The 13,446-nt window shown below is 42.7% G+C and overlaps 1 protein-coding gene across 1 annotated transcript in view; it reads left to right on the top strand.

Moving 5' to 3' along the window:
• Window positions 1–13,446, top strand: part of STON2 (stonin 2) — a 151,722-nt gene that overhangs the window by 27,202 nt on the left and 111,074 nt on the right. Inside the window, exon 3 of the mRNA XM_008074618.2 lies at window positions 2,442–2,639. Within this exon, the coding sequence (XP_008072809.1) occupies window positions 2,442–2,639 (198 nt within the window). The remainder of the gene's footprint in view (window positions 1–2,441; window positions 2,640–13,446) is intronic.

The following is a 13,446-nucleotide window of genomic DNA, read 5'->3' on the forward strand; positions in this document are numbered from 1 at the left end:
TAATGTTAGTAAATTTTGCTTAACGTTTTAAAATATTTCCACGGTAGTTCAGTCTAAACCACTATACTCTAGGAGATGGCAGTCCTAGAATAAACTTTTACAAATTCGGTTTCACTTCTTATTTTTGGTTGTTTTTTTAATTTTATTTTTCTTTTTTTTTTTTGTTTTAATTTGTTCTATCTTTGTGTATGGACCAGTTCAAATCTAACAGCCTCTATTTAATGTTTACTGTGTTTAATATAAACTGTCATTTGTGTGCTTTTATTGACATAAGCCACAAATATTTGTTGAGTGCCTACCTTATGCCAAACACTATTCTAGAAATAGAGGTACAAAAATGAACAAAATAGACCCAAACCCTTGCCCCCCAACAAGGAGTTTGACTTCTAGCAGGGAAGACATGTAGTACATTAGACAGTGGCGATGCTAAGGAGAAACAAAGCAGAGAAGGGAGCCTTGCAACTTTGGAGAAAATAGCTCAGGAATATATTGCAGGGAGGGCGACATCTTTAAAGGAAAGTAGGTATGAGCTATGGGCATGCCAGAAAAAACTACATGTTTTATAAATGTCTAGGAGAATAAGGATTGAACATTTTCTTTAATTTTACATTTGTGCTGTGTCACGGTATTGATCTTTTTTTCTCTCTTAAATCTCACTTTTCTCTTTCTTGACCCAACTCTGTAGTTTTGGTTCTCTAGCAAGGAGAACTGACCATATCATCTTGGGCAAGTTCCTTAACTTCTCTGTTTCTCCTGGGTAAAGCAGGATTATTGGCCATGTCTCAGGATTGATGGATGAAACGAGATGACATTTGTAACAGTGCCTGACATTGGATGGGTACTCAATGAATGGTAGTTTCTTTTGCTTTTTTCCTTTCTTCCTTGTCCATACTCTTTTCAGCACTTGATAAATTTGCAGTAGTGTGATTTTTATGCACCTGGAGACAGCATGTGGTAGGCATTAACTAAAGACAAATTAGAATTTAAAAGTTTGATTTTTAAAAATATTTTCTAAAGAGGTTTTGAAAGGCTGATTTTATGGTCAAGGATAAGGACACAAAGCCAAGCTTCGTGCATTTCCCCCTGAGAGGTATTTTTCATGGTATTACACACAGGTTAGCAATTAAATCTCATTTTTACATGTGAAAATCTGCAGAATCTCCAGTTAGATTCCAACTCAAAGCAAGAAGAGGCATGTCACATATAAGTACACATCTAGTTGTATAGCTACTCTTACCCCTTAACCCAAACTAGCTCTACTTTTGCAGTGCTAATTGGTGAGTTTTCTTTTTTCTTTAGAGTTGGAGTCTCACTCTGTTGCCCAGGCTGGAGTGTAGTGGCATGCTCACAACCACCCCAGCGTCAATCTGCTGGGCTCTGGCGATCCTTCCGCCTTAGCCTTCCAAGTAGCCAGAACTACAGGTGTACGCTACCATGCCCAGCTAATTTTTTATTTTTATTGTAGAGACGAGATCTCACCAAGTTGCCCAGGCTGGTCTTGAACCCGCAGGATCAGGCAATCCATTCTCCTTGGCCTCCCAAAGTGCTGGAATTACAGGCTGAGCCACCGAGCCCAGTCAAGTTTTCTTGAGATTACTGCCACTAAAAACAGAGGAAACGTTAGGATAAGGGTGAAACTACAAGACTCATGTAGTTTGGGTTTGAATGAAACTGGAATCTAAATTTAGAACTAACATTAGACCCTAAAGTAACTCATATTCCTTTAATGAGATTTTCTCTGATTCAAGAGTCTTGAGACCTTAATTTTCATACTTTAAAAAAATTTTGCCGGGCTCAGTGGCTCAGCCTGTAATCCCATGCTTTGGGAGGCTGAGGTGAGTGGATTGCCTGAGCCCACATGTTTGAGACCCGCCTGGGCAACTTGGCGAGACCTCATCTCTAAAATAAATCAAAAAATCAGCTGGGCGTGGTAGCTCATGCCTGTAATTCCAGCTACTCGGAAGGCTCAGGCGGAAGGATCGCCGGAGCCCAGCAGGCCGAGGCTGCGGTGACCAGGAGCAGCCACTGTACTCCAGTCTGGGCGACAGAGTGAGACTCCAACTCAAAAAAAATTTTTTTTAATTAATTAATTATTTTTTAGAGACAGAATTTCACTGTCGCCCAGGCTGGACTGCAGTGACGTGATCATGGATCACTGTAGTCTCGAACCCCTGGGCTCAAGCCTCCCAAGTAGTTGGAACTACAGGTGCTCACTACCATGCCTGGCTTCATACTGGTTCTGATACTGACTTCCGATGGGGTCTCAGTCATTCAGTTTTTCCCCATCTGTATCATGAGTGATGTTTCCTATACTGGATTTCCTTTCTTTGAATGGCTGTTGAGATTTCATAGAATGTGAATGACATCAAAGACAAGTACTGATGATAAACAAACTACAACTATTGACATTATACGCTTTTGGTTTTTGGTCTTGTCCTCAGCCCTCCCATTGACCATTCCCTGCTGGACATGCCCTTCCTTTGACTCCCTGGGGAGGTGCCCTCTGACCTCCGAGAGCAGCTGGACTACCCATTCTGAAGATACCAGCAGTCCTAGTTTTGGCCGTTCATACACAGACCTGCAGCTCATCAATGCTGAGGAACAGATGAGTGGCCGGGCTTCCGGGGCTGACTCGACTGGTAAGATGGAACTCCAAGCCAGAGGGCTTTGCATATCACTTTTGTGTTCCCAGGTCTTCGTGGGGTCCTCTTAAGATCCCTCTAGTTAAAAAAAACCAAAAAGATCCCTCCAGCCAGCTTTGTTTGCAGAATGCATTTAGGTGTTTTCATCCTGTCCAGAGCTAGACTCCAAAGTGGTTTGAAATTGCTTTGGGAAAAATATGTAAACAGATTGGCTGATTGTCTGGCAGATTATTCATATTGGGAAACCATTTGACAGTGTCTCTGAGTATGTTATTTTCTGACAGTTTGGAACAAATACCATTCCCTGTCAATTTATTTCTCCTAGGATTACTGAACTATGTGTAATATGCACAAGACTGAATCTTTCCTCCTAACACCCACGCATCTTCCCTCTTCAGCGAGAGGGAGTAGATTTAACTAGAGAAGAAGTGAATGTTATGTGAAGCAGAATGAGAATCAGAACTCAGCCACTATGTCCAGGCTGCAAATCATTTTGCAGTTAAGTGTTTATTCTGTTGTGCCTTCATTGAGCAACGCATCAGTTGGTAATGTCCCATGGCTCATTGATTAAACTTCCCAGTAGGTGTCAGAGGAAATGCTGGCTTTCATTCAGGCGGAATATGAGTCTGTCGACAAGTACTGTGTGATGGGCAAGTTTGGGATGGTATTGGAAAGATATTGTATGTCTTGGTGTTTTGTTTATTTGGCCCAATAGATTGACTTCTTCTGACAGTGATAAAGTTACTGTTAGTCTCTCTGTGGATGAAATTACCCAGTGTGTTGACAACATTTATTTTTCCTTCTCAATGTTGTTTAGGGGTTTCTAGATCATTTTTCAAATTTGGATAATGCTCGCCCTCATGCTGTGTGTTGCTGCATTCTGTGTATATAAGAAGGGATCCCTCTTGTAGACTTAAGGGTTCAGACAAGATTTGGTTTGGTATTTGATAATATTGCAGAAAATCTTAGTTTATCAGGGTCTGTATCTTCACAAGCCACAAACATTTTGTTTTCATAAACACTCCTTCAATTCTAGTTCATCCCTGTGGCCAGTGGTCCTGGTTGGGGCTGAAATATACCTCAAGACCCTGTTTCCACTGTGGGAAACATCTCATGGTAGGAAGGCACCTTCAGCAGTTGAGAGCATTAGGAAGAGAGGCTGAACTTGAACTTACCTTTCCGCCTCACATCTCTTGCTCTCTGCCTCCTTGTCAAGCCTTCTTGGGAGGATGCATATGGATTGATTCAGAGTATCCAGATCTGGCATCAGACTTCTCAGTTTCAGATCCTGGTTCTGCCATTTACCAGCTGTGTGACCTTAAATAAGATCCTCACAGTCTTTATAACTCTGTTTCCTCTTCTGAAAAACGGGAATAATAGTAGCAGGCACCTCACCAAGTAGTCATCAGCTCCAAGTGAGACAATTTATATAGAACAACTTACACAATGCCCATCATAGAGTAAGTGATCATTAGGGGTGAAATGTCTTCCCTTTCCTGCTGCTGCTTTCTTGTTGCTTCAGAGATGTGTAAAATGGGCCCCACACTGATAGAAAAGTCAGGGTCTCTAGGCTCGGAGGTGGCCCCTCTACTTTCTTATTAGATAAAGTTGCTTTAATTCTTGGAGGTTCGAGTGATGAAAGAATCCCAGCCTGAAGTGAACATGATTAATCTGCCTCCAAAGTTTTAAATTATTTTTAGCATCTCCCTGTTCTAAAGTCACTCTGGCAGTGTTGTGTTTGCATGAAGAACACCTCCTCCCCTGCTGTTTTGGTCAGTGTCCTGGCAAGAAGCTGGTGCCCTAAAAAAGGGTTTATCCAGAGAGACTTTTATGAAGGGACTGCTGACCAAGGAAGCAAGAGCTGGAATTCTAGAAGAGGGGCTGCCCGACAGGTTCTATGGATATAGGAAGGACAGTGTTACTGCAGAGATTTGACCAAACCGGGAGATAGGGAGGAATGCTTACCCCGATCCTGTGCTGGCTGGTGTTTCCCACAGCAGATACCAGTTAGAAACCAAAGGGTGTGAAGCCCTGGTGAGGCAGTCTGTGGGGTCAGCTGCTAGAGCAGGCAGAGAGTGGATTTGGGGTATGATGGTGGATCAGTCCATTTGCACTGTTATAAAGGAAGGCCTGAGCCAGGGCGTAAAGTATAAAGAGATATTGATTTGGCTCATGGAAAATCCTCACTTCTTCCTCACTCCTGCAGACCATAATGAAGCATAGTGCCAGCATCACATATGCTTTTGGTGAGGCCTCAGGAAGTTTTCAGTCATGGCAGAAAGAAAACGGGGAGCAGGCGTATCACATGACAAGAGAGAAGCAGGAGAGGGACAGGGGGGTATCAGGCTCTTTTAAACAACCAGTTCTGTGCAAACTAACAGAGCAAGAACTCACTCATTACCATGAGAACAGAACCAAGCCATTCATGAGGGATCACCCCCATGACCTAATCACCTCCCACCAGGCCCTACCTCCAGTATTGGTGATCACATTTAACATGAGATTTGGAGGGGACAACCATCCAAACTGTATCAGAAGGGGAAGAATGAATGGAAAATAACCAACACACTTTGGTGCCCACCAGGAACTAAATGGCCTCTTGGCCAGGGTTGCTCCAGAGACTCAAATGCAAAACCAGGACTAGAGAACGACAAGGGATGCTCTTCTCTCCCTTAACAGGAGGCAGTTTCCATGGCTACAGGGAGGGTAGCGCTATGACCTTCTGGCAATCATCCTTTTTGCAGTCTCATAATCATAGCCAGCACTTACAGCCTGTGTGCTGTGAGCTGGGAGATGAGGTGTATTATCCCTGGACTTTAAAACAGTCCTGTAAGACAGGTGTTAGTCTCCCATTTCCTAGAAGACACACTGTCTGGGTAAGGTTAAGCAACTAGTTAGCACCACTGCGAAACGGGTGACCTGGATTTCAGTCAAAATTCCAAAGCCTTTTCTAGTAGTTTCCCAAACCTGGTGGTACCCAGGGTCACTATGGTTATCAGTTTGCTGTTAGTTCTAAAACTTCCATACAGATCTGTATAGAACATACATACAAATTATATATATACAAATTGCCTTGGGGGTTATTTTTAACATAAGTAGGACCAGGGGATTTAAAATAAGGCATGGCTTGAGGATAAAGCTCACCTTTCCTTAACAGGTATGCATGCTTACAGATAACTGCTATGTGCACACAGTATCATGTTCTGTAAACAAGTCTCTGGTCACTCCATTGAAATCTCTCTAGTCTTCAGTAATTGGTCAAGAACCCAGGTGGGCTAGGGGCTAGGGAATGCCTCCATATGCTCATGATGGGACAGTCTTCCTTAACATCTCACCTTCATCTGCCCCTCCAGGCCCAAAGGTGACAAGCAGAGTGTGTGCCTCCAGGGCCCTGGGAAATGAGAGACAGTGAGGTGAGTCCTGGGAGAGCACCTCTGCAGGCCATGGGGACAGTGTCTGGATGCAGCCTGAGCTGTGGGAGCCCCAAGGTGCACTTCCTGGATGTCCTGACCTGTGCCATCAGGGGAGAGTTCTGCTTCTGAAAAGTCTTTGACTCATCCTGGGTCCCAGGATACAAGAAGGAGAAGGAAAAACAAATGAGAATACACACACACACATACACACACACACACACATACTTTAGTTGGAGTTTCACTCTCACCAGGCTGAAGTGCAGTGACATACTCATGGCCACACCAGCAACAACCTGCTGGACTCTGGCGATTCTTCCGCCTCAGACTTCCAAATAGCTGGAACTATAGGTGTGCTATTACGCCCAGCTAATACAAATATTTTTAAGCCTGAGGCATTTATTCATTTACTACAGTAGTAGGGATTTTAAAATGTTTTCTGTTGAGCTGTTGAGAGTTTCAAGGAAATCTGTAGACACTGAAAAGCCCCCCAGCCAGGATACACCCTGTCCTTGCCTGGCACCAAGCCTATGGCAATACCAGCCTCTGGGAAGGCCCTACTCCGAGGCTGGATGGTTCCAGCAGGGTAAACTGAATTCTTCTGGGGCTATTGGACAGATTCCCCTCTGTCTGTCTTCCAGGAGAGTCATCTCACCATAGCTTCCCTTTCTTATCTGTGAAATGAGGCTGAGTCCCTGCCCAGGCAAGATGACAGGGTCTACGTGAAGGCATTTTGTACAATGTGAAGTGCTGTAGGCATTTTTAAAAAAATCCCAATGTCTCTGCCTCATTACTGTTTGATATAGGACATAAGGATAATTGCTGTCTACTCCTTTATTACCCCAGAGAGAACTGTTACCCCAAACTACATGCATGTAGGGTGAGATCCAATAAGGCCTTTGCGTTTCTCAGCAGCAAGTGATGGGCAGATACAGCGACACTGTGGGGAGTGCAGTGTGATTGGCTTCTGTGCAGAGGGCTTGGGGACCCTTGAGAGGAGCTGCCTTGGGGAAACTTCTGTTATTGGCTCCCACCCCAGGCCCTTTAGCGTCATGGAGGGAGGTAGAGGGTAAAGAGCCCCAGGGAACTTCAGCCTCACTGGGTCTGGTGTGCCTTCAGCCCAGCCTGGCTCTCCCTGGCAGCACCACATGCAGGTAAGGGCTGGGTTGGTGCTCTGTAACCCATCTCTTGTGTGGAGAGGGCTCATGATGCCCCAGGCCCAGCCTGGTCACCTTGGTCTGGTTGCTTGGTCATGGGCTGCAGGGACTGGGCTGCAGCCTCCTCCCTGTCACCGTTGGCTTGAGCTCTGTGGGGATTTGGCAGCCCCACAGGGCAGTTGACTCCCAACATAATTGCGGAGGGAAAGTCTCTATGAACAGCCCACACTTTCTTCCATTTTCTCACCAAGGAGCTAATTAAGAGGAAGGCAAACAAATCCCCTCACCTGGTTAAATCACTGGGTGTGGGGCAGAGCTGTTGATGTCTGCTCCAGGGTTCAGCTCTCCAGAGCACATGGCAGAAGAATTGGAAACAGGCAAGATCCCAAGCAACATTCTCACCCCTGTCTCTGCAGGACAAGACGGGCACACCCTGTTGTCTTCACCAGTCAGAGCAGCTCTGTAATGCCACAAGACTTCCATGAGTTGATGAACAGGAAGAAGGTCAAGGGAATAAAAACAAGCCTCTGTCTTTGAAGTTCATTCCAGCCAGGGAAGAGAAAATACATAACTGCAGTAGCACAAGCTGCTGCTAAGTGGTGGGCTTCGGTTTTGATTTTCCTTTACGCACAAGAAAAGTGTAGATTTAAGTGTGGGATTAGAGTGCCCAGATATGAGCAAACTGAGGAATGTCAGGACTAGGCGAGGCACAGAGCAGGTGTTTTATAACTGTTGAATAGATTCTTGAGTGAGACTTGAGATTGTGGGTGGCTAAAGTCATCTGTGTCTCAGACATTTGTACCACGTTTGGATTTAAGAATCCAGGCTTTCCCAAAGTGTGTCCCATGCAGAAGCCCCCAAAAACCCACATGCTGGGGCCAATGTGTTAGGCCATGCTGTGCCTGCTCTTTTGGAGATTTATTATATGTATTAGCTTATTAAAGACTTTGACAAGTCCTGAAACTGTATGTATGATGTATATGTATAATTTATATTTACATAAATGTGTGTATATATACATATGTATTTATACACATTTATAGAAATACATTTAGCTCTCCATCAACCTGTTCTGCATGCTTGGTCAAATCTCAGTGTACATAAACTCAAACATACATAAATTAGACTTGGAAGTACTTGCCATTGAAGTGTTGGAAAACTAGAAACCAGAAAGAAATATTTTGATGAACTGCCTGGATTAGTTAACTTTATAAAGTTAGCCCTACTTTGTCTCATGTTCTGTTAAACTTTTTGGCTTTTTAAAAAATGTTAGATTCAACTGACCTCAAACTACATTTTTTCAAACTTTTTTTGTATTTAAACCCTCCTGGGCTTTAAAACAAATTTGGACCAGATGTTCTTGATTCCTTTGCATTTAACTGATCACAGTAGAATTCTATCAGAGCAGTAGGATACCCCTCAAGACTTTGAACTCATGTTTTTTCAGAAGCAAGCTTTTGTGCCAAGTAGAGACTTTTGGTCTGGGGACCTCAGTTTTTGTGGCAACACCTTTTGAGATGGTCAGAAAAGTTCCTTTGTCATCTTTGGTAAGAGCATCACCTGGGTTGTGTGTCTCTGTACAAGATACAGCATGTTTCTCTGTTGCCTGTTTTGTCATAATCCTGCTACACCTGGGAGAGCTCTGAGTCAGGGCCCAGAGTCACAGGTAAACGGTGATTATCGTTGTGCTTGATGGGATTGCAGGGGATTTTTGTTGTTCTTAAGGCACACCTGTATTTTTTTTTTTTTTTTGAGTTGGAGTCTCACTCTGTCGCCCAGACTGGAGTGCAGTGGCCACTCCCGGCCACCGCAGCCTCGACCTGCTGGGCTCCGGCGATCCTTCCGCCTCAGCCTTCCAAGTAGCTGGAACTACAGGCGCACGCTACCATGCCCAGCTAATTTTTGATTTATTGTAGAGATGAGTTCTTGCCAAGTTGCCCAGGCGGGTCTCGAACCCGCGGGCTCAGGCAATCCACTCACCTCAGCCTCCCAAAGTGCTGGGATTACAGGCTGAGCCACGGAGCCCAGCTGGCGCACATCTGTATTTTATGATTTTTAAAAAAATCTTGAATATGTTTTGCTTGGAAAACAAAAACAAGTGAATTTATTTTAAAAATTACTTCCCCCTGCCACAGATTTCAGAGTTTATTCATATTCTTCCTGAAAAACAGTTTCCTTCTCCCAAAGGAAAAGTAGCAGGACAGTTTTTTCTTTTCTTTTCTTTTTTTTTTTGAGTTGGGAGTCTCACTCTATCACTCAGACTGGAGTGCAGTGGCCGCTCCCAGCCACCGCAGCCTCAACCTGCTGGGCTCCAGCGATCCTTCCGCCTCAGCCTTCCAAGTAGCTGGAACTACAGGCGTGCGCTACCATACCTGGCTTATTTTTTATTTATTGTAGAGATGAGGTCTCGCCAAGTTGCCCAGGTGGGTCTCGAACCCGCGGGCTCAGGCAATCCGCTCACCTCAGCCTCCCAAAGCCAGCGCTGGGATTACAGGCTGAGCCACCGAGCCCAGCTGCAGGACAGTTTTTTCAAACAAATTATATTTTTTTCTCTTTCATGAACAAATACACATTTGTTCTTATATAGTTTTTTTTTTTTTTAATTGGAATCTCACTCTGTCGCCCAGGCTGGAATGCAGTGGCATGCTCACGGCTACCACAGCCTTGACCTGCTGGGCTCAGGCCATTCTTCTACCTCAGCCTTCCAAGTAACTGGAACCACAGGCATGTGCCACCATGCCCAGCTAATTTTTTCTTGATTTATTGTAGAGATAAGGTCTTGCCATATTGCCCAGGCTGGTCTTGAACCCATGGGCTCAAGCAATCCTCTCACCTGGGCCTCCAAAAATACTGGAATTATAAGTGTGAGCCACCACACCTGACCTATAGATTCTTGTCTTTATTTCTTGTGCATTTTGGATTTTAATCAGTATTAGACAACAAAATACTCTAATGATTGCTTTCTTTGAAGCTTTTTCCAGAGAGGTTAAAAGATTTCAAAGAAACACAAATGTTTATTGAATTCCTTTTGTTTACTGATCATTGAGAATACAAAGAGTAAGCTATGTGATATTTTCAAATGAAGAACTGATAATCTGCAAACAGCTTTTTTGGCATTAAAAGGATTTTTATGTATAATTTTAAAAAATTGTTTCTATTTAAAGGATATCTATGTACCAAGAATGCGCTACACATATATTATCTCATTTAACCTTCACAATCTTAAAAGTACATATTACTGTTTCATTTTATGGATGTAGAAACAATGGCCAAGTAAGTTCAATGATTTGGCCAAAGTCACACAAAAAAGATAGAGCTGGAATTCAGTCTGAGTGTCCCTGCCCAGTGCCTGATGTTCTATGAAAGGCTGGTGTTTGTGAATATGGTAGATTATAGGAAGAAGCAGTTATAAAAAACCTTCCCCTGACGCAGTGCTGCTTCCTCTGAGCTTCCACAGGAGTCACCTCCCTCCTGTGCTTTTTTCACTGGACGGGAATTCCTCATTTGGGATCTCCCCTAGACTGAGGCCTCTGGGAAACAGGAGCCACATCCCTTATACATCCCCAGCACATTGCCTGGCACATGAAATGACACACCAGATCTTTATGGAGTGAAATATTTTTTAATTTTTAGTTTAGTTTTTTTTTTTTTAATGTTCGGAGATGCCCAGTATTTTATTTTTTTAATCAATATTTTTTATTATGATGTTGTGGGGTATAGTTAAGGGTTAGGTATACAAATACGTTTCATTCAGGCACCCTGTTGATAAGAGGTGTTTCCCTGTCCCCAGACAGATATTTGCTACCGTTGATCCCATCTCCCTCCCCCCCATAGTTTCCCACTACTGTCAGTCATTTTCTTATAGTATTACTTTGGATGTTCAAAGTCCACTATACGAGTGAGAACATGTGATACTCGGATCTTTGTTTCTGTGAGAAGTCACTCAGTATTATAGACTCTAGTTCGATCCAGGTTGCTGCGAAATTCATGATTTTGTTCTTAGAAATGGCTGCGTAGTATTCCATCGTGTATATGTACCACATTTTTTTAATCCAGTTCTCTTTTGATGGGCAGCATGGCTGCTTCCAGGTTCTTGCTATTGTGAACAATGCTGCGATAAACATACGTGTGCAGGTATCTTTTTTATAGAGTGATTTGAGTTCTTCAGGATATATTCCCAGTTGGGGGATAATTTTTAGTTCTTTAAATTATGAATTGATAAATTACGGTTATATATATTTATGGGGTACAATGCGATGTTATGATTTTTTAATACAATGTGGAATAATTAACTCAAGCTGATGAGTATATCTGTCCTCTCAAATACTTAATTGTTTTTTTGTGATGAGAACATTTGAAGTTTACTCTCAGCAATTTTCTAATCTACAACACAGTATTATTTACTATATTCACCACACTGTGTAATATCTCTCAGAGAAAAGAAAGCATATTACTCTTGTCTAGTTGGGGCTTTGAACTCTTTGGCTATAATCTCCCCATCTCCATAACCACCATTCTCCTTTCTGCTTCTTTGTTTTAGATTCTATATAAGTGAGGACGTGTGGTATTTGTCTTTCTGTGCCTTATTTCTCATAGCGTAACAGTCTCCAGTTCCATCCATGTTGTCACAAATGACAAAAAAATTCTTTCTTTTTAAAGGCGAAATAATAGCCATTGTATATATGTCTCACATTTTCTTTTTTTTTTAAACATATTTTTTATTATAAAATTGTGGGGTACAGTTAAGGGTTAGGTATACAAATGTGCATTGTTCAGGCACCCTTGTTAATAAGGGGTGTTTCCCCATCCCCAGACAGATATTGACTACTGTTAGTCCCTTCCCCTCCCTACCCCCCCATAGTTTCCCACCACTGTCAGTCCTTTTTTTATAGTATTATGGTAGATGTTCAAGGTCCACTATATGAGTGAGAACATGTGATACTCAGATCTTTGTTTCTGTGAGAGATCACTCAGTATTATATAGACTCTAGTTCCATTCAGGTTGCTACGAAATTCATGATTTTGTTATTTTTTATGGCTGCATAGTATTCCATTGTGTATATGTACCACATTTTTTTAATCCAGTCCTCTTTTGATGGACAGCATGGTTGGTTTCAGGTTCTTGCTATTGTGAACAGTGCTGTGGTAAACATTCATGTGCAGGTATAATTTTGATAGAATGATTTGAGTTCTTCAGGGTATATTCCCAGTAGGGGGATTGCAGGGTCATATGGGAGGTCAATATTTAGAGCTTTTAGGAATTGCCACACTGCTTTCCACAGAGGTTGCACTAGTTTACACTCCCACCAACAGTGTAGGAGTGTTCCCTTTTCCCCACGCTCTCTCCAGCAACTGTTATTTTTTGAGTTATTGATAATGGCCATTCTGACTGGAGTTAGGTGGTATCTCAGTGTGGTTTTAATTTGCATCTCCTTGATGATTAGTGAGGTTGAACATTTCTTCATGTGTCTGTTGGCTGCTTGGAAGTCTTCCTTTAAGAAGTGTCTGTTCATATCTTTAGCCCACTTTATAATGGGGTTGTTTGTTTTTTCCTTTTCAGCACATTTGAGTTCCTTATAGATCCAAGATGTTAATCCTTTGTCGAACCTGGAGTTGGCGAATACTTTTTCCCAGTCTGTGGGCTGTCGTCCTGCTCTCTTGATGGTTTCTTTGGCTTTGCAGAAGCTTGTCTGTTTAATGAGGTCCCACTTGTCTATCTTATCTCTTATGGCCTGTGGGTTTCAGGTTTTGTTCAGGAATTGGATGCCAGTTCCAATTTCCATAAGGGTGTGTCCTGCATTTTTCTAAGGTTCTTATGGTTTGAGGTTTTACATTTAGGTCTCTGGTCCATTTAGAGTTAATTTTTGTGTATGGGGACAGGTAGGGGTCTTGTTTGAGTCTTCTGCATGTGGTCAGCCAGTTTTCCCAGCACCCTTTACTGAATAGGTTCTTCTCTCCCCAGTGGTAGGTGGTGGAGGCTTTGTCGAAGATGAGTTGGTTGAGAAATTGAGGTTTAGCTTCTGGAATCTCAATTCCATTCTGTTGGTCTATATGCCTGTTTTTGTACCAATACCAAGCTGTTTTGATGATTGTAGCTTTATAGTAAAGTTTGAAGTCTGGTAATGTAATACCACCTGCTTTGTTTTTTTTTGCTGAGAATTGTTCTGCCTATTCTTGGTCGTTTGTGTTTCCATATGAATTCCTGTGTTGTTTTTTCTAGGTCTGAGAAAAAATGTT

Source organism: Carlito syrichta, unplaced genomic scaffold (assembly GCF_000164805.1).
Source record: "Carlito syrichta isolate Samal-C Ts95f unplaced genomic scaffold, Tarsius_syrichta-2.0.1 Scaffold316508, whole genome shotgun sequence".
NCBI lineage: Eukaryota > Metazoa > Chordata > Mammalia > Primates > Tarsiidae > Carlito > Carlito syrichta.